Here is an 18,909-nt window from a genome sequence, read left to right on the forward strand (position 1 = left end):
AGAGAATAGCTGACTGCAGAAACAATGAATTTAATTGGACCCAGAGAATCCGAAGCACAGTGAAACATAGGAGAATTCATTTGGGTGAATTAATGTGGAAGCTCAGGCTTAGGAAGCAACACAGAAGAGAAGTGTCATCAAACTCTTGTTATTTTTGGGTCATTGTGTCTTTCTGAGTTTCAGATCAGTTTATCTTTGGTGGGAGTTGCACAGCACTGTTGTTCATTGCTGGGAAACAGGTGTTTGCACAGAAGATAATGAAAAGCTAGAACAAATAAGATAGTTCACAAAGCAGGTATGTTATCATCACTTTAAAGTAACTACAGGAGTCAACAACTTAACTATTCTACAGAGCTAGATATAAATGGTATTCTTTTGTTTGAAAATGTGCATAAAGTAAATAACGTTATTAATCAGTTACTTTATAAAATAAATACAATGGTCAACCATATCTTTTAAATTCTTTGTGGATTATTTCAACAAAATCTGAATCATTTATCAATACAAATCACGGCATGGAATTCTTGACCTTTCTATCATGGCCGTCTCAGTTTACAACCGCAGTTGAAAAGAGAGTTGCGCTTGACATACTTCCGGTAAGTGAGGTCAATCCGGCCTAGATCCGCCATTTCAGTTTGTTAGAGTTTGTTGTGAGAACTTCTGTGGGGATTTGGTTTACACTGATGTAAGAACTTTGTATGGAATAAGGTTAAAGCTTTTCAGGGGTGCTTTTGTGGACTGAACCGGGCACAGACTGAGCTAAGAAGATTTCCGTGATTTTGCCGCGCTTTTTAAAGGCACAACGTGGCGCTGATGCCGTTCGTTTTCTGACTCGGATTCCCTTCGAGTAGAAAGTTTTGCATGAGTTGAGACCTGCCTAAGGAGGGGAGAGGCGAAGGGAAAGGCCTGTAAACCCGCGGCATTGGAGTTACTGCAATGGCCGGGAATTTCGACTCCGAGGACCGCGGGAGTTGGTACTGGGGAAAGCTGAGCCGACAGGAGGCAGTGGCCCTGCTGCAAGGACAGCGACACGGCGTGTTTCTGGTGCGAGACTCCACCACCATCCCCGGCGATTATGTGCTGTCCGTGTCTGAGAACTCCCGGGTCTCGCATTATATAATCAACAGCATCAGCAACAACAGGCAGTCGAGCACAGGTGAGAGCGACTACAACACATCACGCCCTTTCCCAAATTCCGCCGACTAGGGGTGTAACCAACTGTCCGAGGAGTTCTGCAGCGTTGAGGGTAGGCGGTAAAGTACGGTGCCTGGCCCGGGCTCGAGTGCGTGAACGTGGCGTAGAGTGAATTACTATCTGCTGCGATGGCTTGGTAGCATCCCGATAAATTATTTATTTTTATATGCGATTAGAAACAAATGAATTGGGCCAGAGTAGCGCAAAGAGGGCGGCGGTCTGAAGGACGAAATCTGGTACAGTTCAGCTTGACATAGAGCGAGACGTAAAGTAGCTGGTCATATGTAAAATATTTAAGTATAGCTTCTAGTGTTTCGTAGAATGAACAGAGATGAGAAACCCTTGAATCAAATGTACCCATATTCTGCTTTGACTGGAATAGTATTCTTTTAACAGCAATATGGTGCTTTATACAGTATGTCAGGGTCCCTGGAATCAGTTTTGTGAAAAACAAAAAGCAAATAACGAAAACTGTGTAAAAGGCACAGATATCCCACTTGTACAGTAGAGCATACGTCCAGCAGGACGGACTGCATGGTGTGGGAGAAAAGCGCCAAGTAAACAACGTGGATATACATTTTGATTTAATTGGAATATTGGATAATATTATACATTTAGTATGTAGCTTGCCAGTCCTGGTTATAATATTTTGGTGCTTACACTGCATATTTTTACAGCACAGTTTCAAGAATTGTGCTGTACTTCATTTATAGCATTATCATCATTGCACATTTCATTACTGTACTGTTCTTTATTGTAGACCCCTTTACTTCCTACCTGTATAAAATGTGTGCATAATTGCTTTGAGAGTTTTCATGGAAACAACCTAAAATAATCTTGACATTTGTAGTTATTCCTACACTAGATTTGCCTGCACTCCAATACAATGAAATGTTTGCTGTTAAAAGTTCAAAGTCAAAACAAACCAATAAATGCTTGTTGGAGGCTATTTATTGTTATGTCAGCATCTGTCATCTTGCATTTCTAAATAAGAATCCTTTTCAGGTAGTTGTGCACTTTTATATACTTAGTTTGAAATTTGTTTATAGTAATATTTAAAAAAAATATTCTGCAAATGCAGTAACATAAATCAATCAGGGAAAAAGAGGTATTTTACATTGGTCTGTTATGAAATTGTTTTTTTTTTTCTAGACTAATTCATCCATTGATTTGGATGTCCTAGCCATTTGTTCCCATTTAGTTGTTAATTTAAGGTTTCAGGCCTTAAAAGTAACTAGCAGCATTAGAACACACTATTTCAATTTTCAGTAATTATGTCTTTTCTAGTTGGACCATTTAGCAGTTTGGCTGTTGCCTGCATTATGGTCGTAACCATTTAGAAGAACAGATGATTGTCCTTTATATTTACAGTGTAATTAGAAGAACAGATGATTGTCCTTTATATTTACAGTGTAATTAGAAGAACAGATGACTGTCCTTTATATTTACAGTGTAATTTCTAAGTTTTTTTTTTAATCGTTACTCTTTGAACATGCTATTAGTGTATGATAATAAATATGGTTTGAAATAAATTGAATAATTTTAATGGTAATAAATCACCTTTTTTAGTTAGGTAAATATTGAGAATTTCCAAAATTTATCCATCTTGCCAGAACAAGATCAGTGGCCTTGCTTCTTCTGACTAAGTCACAGACCTCCTGAATTCAAGGAAATGATGTCTTTCCTGTCTTTTTTTCTCCCATGTCAAATGGGAAAACTCTGGGAGGCAGAATCAAGGAGCCATGTAGAGCATTTTGTTTTTACCAGTTTTATTTTATTGTTTAATGCTGGAACTTCAGCTGAAATGAGAGTACATTTTTGAAAAATTAAGTTCTGAAATCTGGAGCAAATATTATTCATACCTTCGTGTTAATTTATTTGGATAGTTTTCAGAATAAGTGCTATGAATTAGTTTCTGCCCCCGTTGAAAAGGTGGAAGAATTGGAAATGTCATTTATGGCATATGCCTCCTTCCTCACAGTTTGCCGAGGTTTAGCACAGGCCCACATCAGTGGAGATATGCTTTTAACCTGATTACATTCTGAGAACCAAAGAGAGTTATTCACATGAGAAGCAACAGACCAGTTATTGCACATCTAAGTAGTTGGAAAGTGTTCTGAGAGATCTATTAAGGAAAGTGGGAACAACTTATTGTGTGAATGAGTGACCAGAAGAAGAATTATAGTCAGATGGTTGTAGGGAGGAAGGGTTTTCTGTGATGTTCAGTGGATCACTTTATGCTAGTTGGTCTAGTGCTAAAAACACTCCTCTGTCCAACCACAACACTGTGAAGTGGGTGGTTAGCATTTTCAATAACAGACCAAAGTCTGGACAATATTCTTCTATCTTCCTCTGTTTCCAAGATGCTGTCATAGGGAATATTAATTATATTTTTGTATTCTAGATAAGAAAGCTCTCTCTGTGTCAGTGGCATTGTTTAAAGGCTAAATATCTGATTACATATTACTGCAACAGGTAGTTCCTTAAACAGAGGGCGATACATCACTCATCATAGAAGTAACACTTGGAAGAACTCTGTTAATTTTACAACACAGCTATGTGGTGATCCATCACAAGCTTGGTCATGACCCGTAAGAAACACTGCAATATGGTTTTGCAAATTAATCAATAATTCAGGTTTGAGTGCTCACCCAGCACAAACTTGGTCATGACCCGTAAGAAACACTGCAATATGGTTTTACAAATTAATCAATAATTCAGGTTTGAGTGCTCTTATTTAGAATCTATATTTATTTAAAGATATTGAAATTAATGGGGAAGTTTCTGAATGCTACATGTTTATTTTCTCAATAGGTATATTACACTAGTAATCACATTGTTTTAATTCCTGTATTTAAACTTAAAAAAAAAAAAAAAAATCCAATCATGGTGCTGATGTGCAAAATATGTTGATTATTGCTTTTTTAATGAAAAAAAATCTTGTGAGATAGAACATCCTCTGACCCATCCTATATGTACATTTAATTTTACTGGTTTTTTTTTTTTTTTCTTTGGCTTGAGGAGTGCCATGAATTGTTTATGGTTTTTGATCAGTTGCTTGAAAGATGTAAGTGAAAATGACCCCCTTCAGGCTTTTCTGGCAAGTGCCATTTAAAAACCCACACCTTTCTGAAAGTGAATCTTGGGATTCTCCATGTTGAGAAAGTGGACAAGGGAACAGTTTATCCTGCTTCTTTATACCTTTAAGTAATAAAAAAGAGCTGTCAAAATTGCTTTTAGTGGTTTAAGCTATACATCCCTGTGCTGTCTCAGTCAGTCCAAAACAAGAGAAATTGTGGCATATTTACATGTTTCATAAAGAAAATAACTGAATGTACTGTAAATGTCATATTGTAACAAGTGAATGCTTTATTATCATTATTACTAGTGTTTATTTACCAGATATTTTTATTTAGAGCTGTACTTACAGAACATCAGTATATGTAGATTTCATTTAAGTATGAGGAAACTAGAAAAGATACGTGACTAGGTGAAATCTAGGATTCTGAAAAATACCATGACATAATCTGCCACACTGAACTCAATATTTCACATTAAGGAAGAAGGAGGGTGAGGACGAGTCGAACATAAGGAATGATTTAGAATAGTAAAGTATAATTTTTATTTTTTTTGTATCAGTGTGCTGCTGCCGGAGTATGTGAATTTCCCCTTGGGATTAATAAAGTATCTATCTATCTATCTATCTATCTATCTATCTATCTATCTATCTATCTATCTATCTATCTATCTATCTATCTATCTATCTATCTATCAAAAACAAATAAATAAATACCGGGACTATTCTCTCTTAATAAAAATGTTAAGGTGGAATGAGTGTTGCTGATTTTCCACTGTAATACCACTAACTTCTTTTGTAGATTTATTCTAGTACTGTTAACATTGAGACTAAAACTGTACACAATAACCCAGAAGAGTCCTTGTAAGTAGTGGTGCGCCAACAGACAAGTCAATGATCAGAATCGGCTGATTTCTTATTCTTTAATTACAGTTGACTAATACAATGCAAGAATTGTGACGGTTTTAAGAGATAAATAATGCTGCATACTTAGGCATCCATTGTTAGAGTTGATTGGCTTATATGGTTAAGAGTAAGGCTGTCACAAGAACTGATACTTCGGTATAAAGTCAATGCCAAAATTCAGAAAACGTAATGGTACTAGCATTTTTTTTTACAGTATTGGTAGTACTGAGTGAAAGGCAGTGCTGTATTCCTGTATGACTGCAAGTAGATGAAGTACTTTATACAGCACAATAATAAGTTTAAAAATGTGAGTAAAACTGCATTGCTTTACAGTGGTGATGATGCAGCACCACATTTGTCAAAAAATAAATAAAAAGCAGCTTATATTTGAAAAAGGTTTGTGTTCAAGGCAGGAGAATTTCAGCTTGTGATTGCAACAGCTGTGCTTATTAAAAAAAACACTCACACAGGCTTTATTTATTGCCAATTTTTATTTAATTATGGGCTTCAGAAAATGATTCATACATGCTTTGAAGGCATGTGCAATGATTGAACCCTTAAATGTGACTTGTAATTGTTAAAGTTGTGGTGTCACACATTTCTAGCATGAGATTAAATGATGGAGAGATTAATTGCCTTTTAATACAGTGTCTTACACAGACTTAATAAAGAAACTAAGGATTTTAATGAGCATGACAACCGGTGTCTATCCTGCAAGCATCCATCCATTTTCTAACCAGCATATACAGTTCATGGTCGCAGAGGGCTCACACAAGCATCCACTGCTACAGTGCATCATGAAAGTATTCATAGCGCATCACTTTTTCTACATTTTGTTATGTTACAGCCTTATTCCAAAATGAATTAAATTAATTTTTCCCTCAGAATTCTACACACAACACCCCATGACAACATGAAAAAAGTTTACTTGAGGTTTTTGCAAATTTATTAAAAACAAAAAAATTGAGAAAGCACATGTACGTAAGTATTCACAGCCTTTGCCATGAAGCTCAAAATTGAGCTCAGGTGCATCCTGTTTCCCCTGATCATACTTGAGATGTTTCTGCAGCTTAATTGGAGTCCACCTGTGGTAAATTCAGTTGATTGGACATGATTTGGAAAAGCACACACCTGTCTATATAAGGTCCCACAGTTGACAGTTCATGTCAGAGCACAAACCAGGCATGAAGTCAAAGGAATTATCTGTAGACCTCCGAGACAGGATTGTCTCGAGGCACAAATCTGGGGAAGGTTACAGAAAAATTTCTGCTGCTTTGAAGGTCCCAATGAGCACCAGTGGCCTCCATCATCCGTAAGTGGAAGAAGTTCGAAAACCACCAGGACTCTTCCTGGAGCTGGCCGCCATCTAAACTGAGTGATCGGGGGAGAAGGGCCTTAGTCAGGGACGTGACCAAGAACCCGATGGTCACTCTGTCAGAGCTCCAGAGGAGTTTCCAGAAGGACAACCATCTCTGCAGCCATCTACCAATCAGGCCTGTATGGTAGAGTGGCCAGACGGAAGCTACTCTTTAGTAAAAGGCACATGGCAGCCCACCTGAACTTTGCCAAAAAGCGCCTGAAGGACTCTCAGACCATGAGAAAGAAAATTCTCTGGTCTGATGAGACAAAGATTGAACTCTTTGGTGTGAATGCCAGGCGTCACGTTTGGAGGAAACCAGGCACTGCTCATCACCAGGCCAATACCATCCCTACAGTGAAGCATGGTGGTGACAGCTTCACGCTGTGGGGATGTTTTTCAGTGCAGGGACTGGGAGACTAGTCAGGATAAAGGGAAAGATGACTGCAGCAATGTACAGAGAAATCCTGGATGAAAACCTGCTCCAGAGCGCTCTTGACCTCAGACTGGGGGCGACGGTTCATCTTTCAGCAGGACAACGACCCTAAGCACACAGCCAAGATATCAAAGGAGTGGCTTCAGGACAACTCTGTGAATGTCCTTGAGTGGCCCAGCCAGAGCCCAGACTTGAATCCGATTGAACATCTCTGGAGAGATCTTAAAATGGCTGTGCACCGACACTTCCCATCCAACCTGATGGAGCTTGAGAGGTGCTGCAAAGAGGAATGGGCGAAACAGGCCAAGGATAGGTGTGCCAAGCTTGTGGCATCATATTCAAAAAGACTTGAGGCTGTGATTGCCTGCCAAAGGTGCATCGACAAAGTATTGAGCAAAGGCTGTGAATACTTATGTACATGTGATTTCTCAGTTTTTTTATTTTTAATAAATTTGCAAAAACCTCAAGTAAACCTTTTTCACGTTGTCATTATGGGGTGTTGTGTCTAGGATTCTGATTAAAAAAATGAATTTAATCCATTTTGGAATAAGGCTGTAACATATCAAAATGTGGAAAAAGTGATGCGCTGTGAATACTTTCCGGATGCACTGTATGTGTATAGGACAGTTGTAGCAGGTAAAAATCAAGGCACGTTTCAAATAAAGTGGCTACTGTATTTGGCTTGTCAACACCAATGATGAAATGAGCTGCTTTATTTGTTAATACCAAAATAAAATGTATTTAGTGCTTGAATGCTTCTATATACAAACAATGTGATAAATGTAATGAAACTATGTATGTCATATACAGTGATACCTTGAGATACGAGTGCCCCAATGTACGAGTTTTTTGAGATACGAGCTGTCACTAGGTCGATTTTTTGTCTTGAGTTACAAGCCAAAATTCGAAATACGAGCCATCAAAGAGCTTGTCCCTGCACATTCCAAGGAACTGATGACAAAGGAGTTGACGGAACTACATACGCAGCAACATACGGAGGTTCTGCAGGAGATCGGTATCGCGGAGGAGATTATCTCTTAAAGTGAGATAAAGGAAATGTTTGCAATGTGGGAAAAAGTTTCGAACTTTAAAGAAAAGAAACACCCTGAAAAAATTACAACTGATCATACAGTGGCGCTATTTAATGACATTTGCCTAATGCCTGACTTTATTGAAAAGAAACTGAACTTGCAGCGGCGTTATTTAATGACACTTGCCTAACACTTGACTTTATTGAAATGAAACTGAACTTGCAGCTGCGCTATTTAATGTCACTTGCCTAACGCCTGACTTTATTGAAAAGAAACTGAACGTGCAGCCACGCTATTTAATGACACTTGCCTAACACCTGACTTTACTGAAAAGAAACTGAACGTGCAGCCGCGCTATTTAATGACACTTGCCTAACACCTGACTTTATTGAAAAGAAACTGAACATGCAACCGCGCTATTTAATGACACTTGCCTAACTCATTTCAGAAACATTCTAAAGGGGAGGACTAAACAAAGCTCCTTGGACAGGTTTCTATTGAAACACCCTGCGAATGAAAGTGGTGAAAGCGTGGCAAAAAAGAAAAAAACTAGTGAAAAAGAAAATTAAGTTAAGCAAAAGTGAAGTGAAAGAAAAAAAACATTACAATAAGCTAATTGGCTTTGCCAACGTCTGTTTATTTCTTTAGATTCTCTTTTATGTATTAGATTTTAATTTGTTTGTATATAAGATTTGTTCATTATAAATACATTTTTCTTATGTTGAAAACATGTAACAAAAAATTGGGGTGTTTTTTTGGGGGCTGGCACGAATTAATCTCATTTCAATTAATTTCAATGGGGAAAATTAATTTGAGATACAAGCATTTTGACTTACGAGCTCGGTCACGGAACGAATTAAACTCGTATCTCAAGGTATCACTGTATTTGAATGGTACATTATCAAATGTAACGGAAGTCTTTTGGCTACAATTAATTGACTACAGGCATGGTTAATCCAGTTAATTGTTGTAAGTCTGATTACTTGTATGAGAGACCTTGAAAACAGCACAAAAAAGGTTATTTACAAGAGGTCTGAAATAATGAACTCTTGTAAAATTGACAAGCTTGATTTCACACAGGAGTTTGGGACAAATATAACAAAGAATGGAGAGATTTGGACTGTTAATGCACCAGGAGTTTTTTACATTTGGAATTTGAATCAATTTGACTCACCCATTTAAATATTACTTACTAGGGGGCTCCGCCCCTGCTTGCTTTGCTCGCCAACCCCTGGTGTTGGGAATTGACAAAGAGCGTGATGTATGAATGAGATATAGAATAGTGTGACGGTGTAGATGATGCAAATAGAAAGCAAACAATAAAGTGTGTGGCACAGTGTAAAGGTTTATTTGAAAATTTCTTTGTACACGCCGTTTAAGTGTAAAAGGTAATTCCAGCTCAGAACTTGTAAGGTCATTTAAGATGGTTATTGTTGTGATCAGGGTCAAGTTTGTCAGAGCTTAGAAAGAGTTGTGTCTCTCCAGGAAGTAATGGAATGACTTGGGTATTAATGTTTTCCATATTAATATTTTTTGGACATAATATAGTGCGTTGTGTTAAAAGGGGCATTTGGTCTAATGAGATTGCTGTTCGAAATGTCTCTGTAACTAAGTTGTCGCAGATAAAGGCTTGAGAAATTGTAATAATATGTGCCTGCAGTCCAGCTGTATTGGTGAGTGTACCATCTCTTAGTTGTAATAAGCAATTGTATGATCTGGTTCTGGACATCGTATCTTTTTTACTAACTGTATCTTTTGAAAGCAATGCCAATTGTCTGCGTATTTTATGGTGCACTGAACAATAGCTGAGTGCATGGCATCTGGAAGAATAGCTAATCACTGTCTAAAATCTCCTCCTCATAAAAGTACCTTTCCTTCAAATCGAATATTATTATTCATAAACGTTTGTAGAAGTTTATGAATGGTGTTGAGTAAGTGACTTCATGCCATTGTACATTCATCAAGAAACAACATTTTTTCAAGACGGATGTCACGTGCAGTGCCACCGTTAATGTTCATAGTGGATACCGATTTGTAGGATCTAATGGAGTTGATAAAGATTTCACTTTCAGGTACATCGTCAGTTATAAGCCTCTGTAGATATTCAGTATATGAATGTAAAGAAGGCAGTCTAATTTGACCCTTTTGACAACAACGTGTAAATGTATAACTTGTATTTCCAGTTGTTTCTTCAGGGAAGTGAACTGAATGACAATGATTGCAAATGACATTCATTAATCCGAATTAATTTTACTGGTGTATGTTTTTCTTGTGCCGTTTGAGAGGCGCGTTGTTGCATGTGTAGTATTTGGGACGTGTTGTTTTGGAGCTGTAATCGATTTGCTGTGCTGTGTGAGAAGCCGTTGTAGCCTTCGCTGCCATTAACGTATGTCTGAGACGGGAGGTGTTTCGTTTTGAATCCGTGCCTGTTGCGATGCAGCACTTTGATTGATAGTTTGCGTCATGTGGATCTAGGATGTAGATTTGTGCATATTTGCGTTGTTGATTTGTTTCAGGGTGCACTGTTCCAATGCGATGCAGTATTTGTGCACATATGCGAAAGTAGTATGGGCCATTGCCTGTTGGTGGCCTGATATTTACTCCGGTATGTGCAAAAGCAAATGAACCATTGTAGGATCTAATGCAGTTCATAAAGTTTTTACTTTTAGGTACATCGTTAGTTAGAAGCTTTAGTTGAGCTTGCGTTTTTGGAGTCGAGACATTTTTTCTTTTAGAAAATATGGATAAGTAATAAGGAGAATTGCACTCACTGTTAATATGGAGCCTTTTCTGCGGTTGAATGGTTAATAGTGCCTTATTGTAATGAGATCCACCTATGCTGCATAGCCGTCTATTTTGTTGTTTCTTTCGTTTTCGTGTGTTTGTTCCTGTTATCCTTTCCTTTTCGTTTTGTACCCGTGACCGTGTATTCATGACTTGTTTCTTTCTCAGCATGCGAAATATGGATAAGTAATAAGAAGGATCGCAGTCACTGTTAATATGTTTCTTTTTCTGCAGTTGAACGGTTAATAGTGCTTTATTGTAAGGAGATCCACCAATGCTGACACCTATGCTGTCTAGTGTGAAGGTGTTGATGTTCACTTCAGAATATGTGGCTCTGGGTGTCACTTCTTATGGATGTGTGTGTTTGAGGTTGTTGTCGCGCGAGCGTCTTCTTTCTTTTTGTGTTCCTGTGTCTTGTTGAATCCCCCTCTTTGTGTGTGTCCCGTCCCTTGCTTGTAGGGTCTGTGGGGTGGTTTTGTGTTCTTTTTTTGTGTTCCATGGGCTTGTTGAATCCCCCTCTTGGTGTGTGTCCCGTCCGGTGCCTGTAGGGGGGGGGGGGTGCCTTGCTGTTGTGCGCGAGCCTCTTTTTTTTTTTTTTTTTGGGTCTAGTTTCGTGTGCAATGTGTTTCGTGCTTTGCTTGCGTTTGAATACTTTTTTATGTGCCGTTTCCTTTTTTCGGTGCTCTTTGCGCCTCATTTCTCAATTTTTCCTGTGCTCACTCCTTTTTTCTGTGGTCTTGTCCGCCTCTCGCAGCCCCTCATCCGCCTCTCTCGCCCTCTTCTATCCGCCTTTCTTGGCTCCTCAGCCGACCCTCGCGGACTCTTTTTGCGCCTGCGCAGTACGTCTTTTTGCAGCTACGGCCCATTGCCGGATGTGCCTGCGTCCATCATCCGGTTTAGCATTCTCGGTTAGTAATATGGATTAGTAAGTTCTTTTTTTTCAACCAGCTAATAATGCAAATATAAATATTACATTAGTAAATGTTACAAACCTAATACAGTGATTGCCTGACAAAGTACATTTTAAAAGCATGTTACAACAACAACTTTAAAGAGGTTGTTTAAAACAAAATATCCTAAATTACTAGTATCTTGAAATTCGCTAACTTATTGGTATGGATATAATAACATTTTAATTTTTAGTATTTATTTTAAAAATATTTTTCATTTACTTTAGAGAAAATGTCAGAGGAGAAATGCAGCTACTTGCACATTTTAAGGTAAATCAGGCAGTCCATGATGATACCATTTTTTGTAAACCCAATGCTGAAATCCCACAACATTGATAACATCCGCACCACATGTTGTTACACTGGTGGAATCCTCATGTTTATCAAGAATTTAATTCAAGCCATGAATTGTATTATGATATGTTGAAAGCCAATACTAGTTTACTTAAATTGCATGTTTATAACTACTTGACATATTTATCAATATTTCAAATCTGCTGTTATATTAATATTCATATATATTCTATTGCAGATAAAGGCACCATATTCTCACTTGAATAATGGAGGTACTTTTAATAAAATAAGGGTTTGTTTTTGCTTTGGTCTTGAAAAATCAAGTATTGTGAAATCTCACTGGTATTGGTATTAAATAGAAAAATTCTAGTATCATGACGTCTTTAGTTAAGAGAGGAGATTGTAATAGTGATACTCCGTTTGATGACTTGCTGATTTAAATCGGATGATTTTCGCTACAAATTTTTTTTGTAAAGCTTGCTTCAGTCACGAACCCTAGGGGTGGGTGCTGGGCGCCCGGTATGTCGCAGCTGAGCCCAGTCGAAGGGCATCTATGGACTCCTCCTTTAGAGAAAGTGTAAGAATGCTTAAGTAAAAGAATGCTGCAGCACCTTTTTGGTTGGAATGATAATTGACTAGTATAAGTGTGGCCGGACTTCTGCACGAGTTAACTTGGGCTACAGCCCAGGTCTACAGGAAATGTAAAATTTATTAATTTATTATTTATTATGAAATAAATTTGTTCATTTTTCAGAGAAATATTCCTGCCTCAAGACTAGCCAATTGTGTCATCTTTAACCTCCTTACTTTTATTACTGAGACAGCTTGTCCACTGCTAGTCAAAGGCACACCGCCTTCCCCGAGTTTACTCATAGTAAACAGCGGCTCTTGACACTGCATTTGTAGTAGCAAGATAGAGGAATTGCAGGCTGATAGAACATGAAGCAGAAAGCCATTCGTGACAGTTCTTTAGAAAAGGCCAGTGACTGCATTATCCATCTTCCTAACCGAAAGGTTGTAAACCGGATATGGACGCAGGGCGCATCGAGGTGCACGCGCACTGCAGCGCATCACACGGCGAAAACCGGATATGGACACAAGGCACAGGGCTGAACTTGCTGTGCACCACTCTGCCAGAGGTCGGTGTCAGCAAAGGCAACAGAATCACGTCTCCACAAAACGAGACCACTTTACTGGACGCAAGGCGCAGAGCTGAACTTGCTGTGCTCCACTCTGCCAGCGGTCGGTGTCGGCAAAGGCAACGGAATCATGTCTCCACAAAACGAGACCGCTTTACTACAGATATGCGTATGTAATTAAATGACATTTCCCCAGACGTACCCACCCTCCATGATAGAGAAAACAAAAACGAGAGGATTCAGTGCATATGTGAATCACATTACAGTATTACAGTACAGAATCCCCAGACGTCCAAACTACACAGCGTAAACCGGATATGGGCGCAGGGCTGAACTTGCTGTGCTCCACTCTGCCAGCGGTCGGTGTCAGCGAAGGCAACAGGATCACGTCTCCACAGAACGAGACCGCTTTACTACAGATATGCGTATGTAATTAAATGACAGTTCCCCAGATGCACCCACCCTCCATAATATGTCATCCATCCAGATATTGGACAGAACAGAAACCAATTGCCATTCTTGGATATCCGATTCGCTGGCGAATCACAGGCTTACTAGTACAGCAGATTCCAGTTCTAGAGACGGTGAAGCACACAAAATAGCACACACTGAAAGCAAAATCTAGATTGTTCATGAGCTTTAATGTCATAACGAGCTTCTAGCTTTCTTTGCATTCAGTGAATATAATTCAGAAGGATAAGTTTGAGATGTACTGGTCAATAAAATGATCATATAAGCATGGAAACTAATTTCTAATGCATGTCCTGTATGTAGGTCATTTAGCATTATTACCATTTTTATTACTAAACACGGAATAGGCTCTCAGAATTGAAATTAACTTTTATTTAACAAAACAAAATAACTGTAGCACATGTGACAGCACAATAGTCCATGGGAACAGAACAGTTTTTAACACTTGCTCAAAAAAAATTTTCAAAAACATAAAAGTTCTTTAAACGAGAAGCCTATCATTATAAATTGCAATGCTGACTTCTTAGATAGTCTTAACATTTTTGTCCAAGAAAACCAGCTGGTCTGTGTGTTCTGGTAGGAGATAACTTCTATATGCAGTAAGAACGTCTCCAGTTAAAGAGAAAATCCTCTCGGCAGGAACACTGGGCCTGGGTACAAAAAATGGTGCTTTGCTTGTTGGGACAAAAGGAGATACTCTCCCTCTTGCATTCTTCACCAGTTCAGTGGATTTTCAGAGAGTGGAACATGTTTTACATCCCCATATCTACTCCTTTCTTTATGAGTCCTATTTGCAATAGTCGTGTTTGATGGTACTGGAGGCTCTGGCGCCTAGGCTGCCCAAAGGAGATTCTCCATTGCAAAGGACACTTTTGACCTTTTTGGTGCAGTAGGGACATCATCACCTACTTTAGCAGGACTAACGGGGCTGAACTGTTGTATAGGTGTAATCCCACCAGTACCAGCAAAACCATCAAATTCTTGCTGCTAAGAGGTCAAATAACAAGAAATGAAAACAAAAATAATGTGGTTCAGAACATTACGGAAATGGCAAGCATTATGTGCTCCATTATGGTCCCATTTGAAAGCATTTTAAGATATTTTGCCTGTTATTGCTTGAAGTGTCAAGGATACATTTCATTAACACTTTATTTGAAGAGTGTGTACGCAAGTGACTTCATAACATATGCATAAGCACAGAATGACATTTAAGAAGCAATGCTTGATTAGTAATGAACAGTTAACATCAGTATGCAAGATATGTACCAAAATATCATTGCATTTAAAAAAAATAAATAAATGAAAAAAACTTATTTACAGCACTACACTCCTTCAAAATTCACAATAATTTAACAAACATATGTATTGCCATGTTAGAGTTGCATAATATGGGGTGAGGGGGGGTGGGACGGTCTTTGCTTTAATACAGTGCAATGACGACATCTTTATAAAACATCTTAAGAATTTTGACATAAGCAATTACAAAATAATCAAATATTGCTTCTTAAATAATGAATGTGTTATTCAGTACCTATTATTGTGTTATTAACTCTTTTAGGGCGGATGTCGACTTTTGTCGACAGGAGGGGTTGAAGGCGGATGTCGACAAAAGTCGACATCCAGGGATAGAGGGCGACAATCAGCTGTTAATGGCGACAAATCTCACTGTCACGTCACAGGCATTCCCTCTGTGCTTGGAGGAATGCTAGACTCGTTGACTCGGCAAATAAACATTGCGTGTGCGTGAGTTGCGAAATGTAAACAGGCAAGATGGCACCGACATGTGAAAAGGCAGCGAAGCAAGTGCAGAAAAGAAAACACTCGCATTATGCGCATTTGCGCATTATCGCGGAGTCGGACTCTTGATTTTTCAGAATCGGACTTTATTGGCAGTGATCAGGAGATCGCGCAAGAGAGTTAGAAGCAGGCATCAGCTGATCAGACACCAGCCGATGCCGCGCCAGCGGATCTGCTGCCAGTTGCGTGCCTTCGCGCAGCTGATGCATCTACGGCAAGGTTCGCATGGGATAAATACACAGACATTGATCCGTTGAGAGCTGATCTGGGTACCGGAGTTTACACGATGGCATGGCTTGCTGTTGGACACGACAGATCCCCCCCCCCCCCCCCCCCCACCACCTGCTGTACTTCAGGCTGCTCTCTCCTGATGCTGCTTTTCAGCTACTGTCAGACGAGACAAACAGGTAGGCAGAGATTTTTTTTGAATCGCGGGCTGCGTTTGCATCGCATTCTCGTTTTTCAAAGTGGAAACCCACAACGAAAGACGAGATGAAGTGCGCTGTGGCATTACAAATAGAGATGAGACAGAATTGGTGATATAACTTCAGGGAGCATTGGTCCAAACGTCTTTTGTCCCCTGGTTTCTTAGGTACGTGCTGCTGCAAAGTTTTATTCACTTCTGTAATAAACAGAAGCAAATCCCATGGGGTGAGCCAGGCTATAATGCCATACATAAAGTTCATAAAGTTTCAGAAGATGAAAAGATGTGACAATACGGTTTTCATGCTGGCAGAAAACTTGGTGGCAGTGGCATGGCATGATGGCAAATGGGTGACTTGTCTCTCTACAGTACACACTAACAATATATGTTAGAAAGTGCAGCAACAGACAATTGAAAAATAGGCACCAAAGCAACACATATTGTAAGGAGTGCAATGTGGCAATGACTGAAATTGGCTGCTTTGAGCGAGATCAGACTTTGCTGTGTAAAATGTATGTGACATGTATGTGAAATCATAGAGTATGCAGGCTCATACAACATGCAAGACAGTAACATTTGTCAAAAGTAAATATTTTTTGTTGATTTGATATGTTAAACAATTGCTTTGTGTTCTTTTTTAAAAAAATGTTAGTTTTTGGAAAAATATTCAGCCCTGGGAGAAAAGAAACAAAAAAAAAATTAGCCCTAAAAGAGTTAATCTCTGTGTAGGCACCCATCAGCTAAACTGTTAATCAAATTAATTCCCCTACTGATTATTTAAATTAATCTTGAAATAGCCAAAATTAAAGATACAGTGGGAAAACTTGTCTTTCTAAAATTCTACAAATTGCACATCTTCAATTGCTCATGTGTAGCAGTTGCGTTAATCAGTCTCGAAAATGTGTCCTAATGGTCATCCTCAAAGAAAGATGGAACCATTTTAAAAAGAGGATCTAGAGGAGATGCTATTTACAGTTTATCCTTAAATTCTTTGTACTGTATCTTAAGAGAACAAATAAAAATGTCACCTCAATATAATAAGACACATACCCTTTCAAGCAGCTATTTAATTCCACTAGTCTTCATACATTTGTCTGAAAAATGTATACCTCAACTTCAAGTTACTGTGAATAAGCACATTTGAGATCTTTAATGGTTGCAGAGTCACATGTGCTAACATACATCTCCTCCAAAAGCTGAGCCTGCAAAGACACAATGGTAGGTAATGTCAGGAATCCCTTCTCAGACATAACTAGTGTGGCTGCTTTCATTGGCTGTAGTGCTTTAACAACATCTCTGACGCCATTATGTTAGCTTCTGTAAGAGTGCAGAAGTCATTTTCATTCCTGCACACTTTGGGTCAAAGCAGATCTGCTGAGATGGCTGACTGTTATTCCAGAAATCTTTCTAACACCTCCAGTGCACTGTTCCATCATATAACCACATCAATCACAAGTTTATGTGATGGCAAGTCCAATAAACTGCTGCTCTTTAAGCATGTGGCTAGCTGTAGTGCTACAATGGAAAAAGTTTGCAATGCGCCTCACCCGGCTGAGCAAGTGGGCAAAGGTTGGTATATCTTCAGAACGGCTTGTGATGCCAAATTAAGCATGTGCACAAAGCAGGCAATGTGAAGTAGCTCTATAAGCTGTACCACACAGATCATATCAGCAGCGTTGTCAGTCACGACGGCAGGTATTTGTCTTTTATCTTCCAATCATTCAGTGCCGCTTTCAACAAGGCAATAACAACTTCTATTTATATAGCACATTTTCATACAAATACTGTATCTCAAAGTGCTTTACATGATGAAGAAAGAGAAAAAAAAGACAATAAGAATTAAAAGTAAGAGAACACTAATTAACATAGAATAAAAGTAAGGACTGATGGCCAGGGAGGACAGAAAAAACAAAAAAAAACTCCAGATGGCTGGAGAAAAAATAAACTCTGCATGGGTTCTAGGCCATGAGACCGCCCAGCCCCCTCTGGGCATTCTACCTAAAATAAATGACCTCAATCAGTCCTCATTGTATTCAGGGTTCTCATGGAAGGACTTGATGATGATGGTCATGTGGACTTCTGGCCGTTAATCCATCAATGTAGGGACATCATGGAGCTTTGATTAGGTGGTGGTGGCGCAGATCGCCACCACAGAAAACCAGAAGAAGAGCAGAAGAGAGAGTAGGGGTTAGTAAGGATTTTGGAGCCACCATGAATAGTAATGATAATTAGTTGAATATACAGAGCATCAGAATTAAACTAAAACGAAGCTATGAGAAAGACATGTTAAAGTAATGTGTTTTTAGCAGGGCAGCAAGGTTTCTTCTTTTGTGACTGGTTTGCAGCACTCTTATCTGCAACACAACCTCCACAGGTGTCGTCATTCTCGTTGTAGTGGCATGTAATTGTCCCTTAGGAATCTGTTGCCCTGGATGTCCAGCTGTTGCAAGTTAGGTCTACTCTGCTTACTGAGAGATGTGGAGATGCTTTGCTTAAGATATTCATAAAGCCTGGATACAATGACTTATCTCATTTGCTTTCTGGTTGGTAGTATACCCCAGTTCGAAAACATGTATCATTTGTTGAAAGCCCTTATTTTTAACAATGGTATAGGGTCTCATATCTTTACAGATAACAACTGCAATAGATTCTGTTATCTTTTGGGCATGAGGCGAATTAAATAGAAGCTTGGAACTAAATGCTGCCTGCAGTATAAATTGTTTAGGCTCTACTTATTTGGATATCGACTGAAATAACGTTTCTGGGTGATGTAGGGATAAATGATTTCTCAGATTTGTTGTTACCATGATACTTCTGAATTGCAGAGCTTACATATAGCTTTGCTTTTAGCCAGTTCTTCTTTAGTGATGCACTGTTTAAATCTGTAGCAAGTCCTCAAATTTGATTAAGTGTCAAAGGTGCTGATTTCAGTTGAGGAGGATACACTATTTTGTGAAAGGCAGTAAAGTGGAATGGAGTGGTGGCTCTGAGGCTAAGCATCTGCATTGGTATCTGGAAGGTTGCCAGTTCCGCTCCCCATATTGCCAGCA

The 18,909-nt window shown here is 38.9% G+C and overlaps 1 protein-coding gene across 2 annotated transcripts in view; it reads left to right on the plus strand.

Annotated features, from left to right (window-relative positions):
- Positions 1-611: 611 nt before the first annotated feature.
- Positions 612-18,909, plus strand: part of crk (v-crk avian sarcoma virus CT10 oncogene homolog) — a 68,306-nt gene continuing 50,008 nt past the window's right edge. For both annotated transcript variants that reach the window (XM_028806702.2, XM_028806704.2), the window contains exon 1: positions 612-1,156. In XM_028806702.2, the coding sequence (XP_028662535.1) occupies positions 937-1,156 (220 nt within the window). In that variant the 5' untranslated portion in view covers positions 612-936. The remainder of the gene's footprint in view (positions 1,157-18,909) is intronic.

The sequence above is a fragment of the Erpetoichthys calabaricus genome, chromosome 8 (assembly GCF_900747795.2).
Source record: "Erpetoichthys calabaricus chromosome 8, fErpCal1.3, whole genome shotgun sequence".
Classification (NCBI taxonomy): domain Eukaryota; kingdom Metazoa; phylum Chordata; class Cladistia; order Polypteriformes; family Polypteridae; genus Erpetoichthys; species Erpetoichthys calabaricus.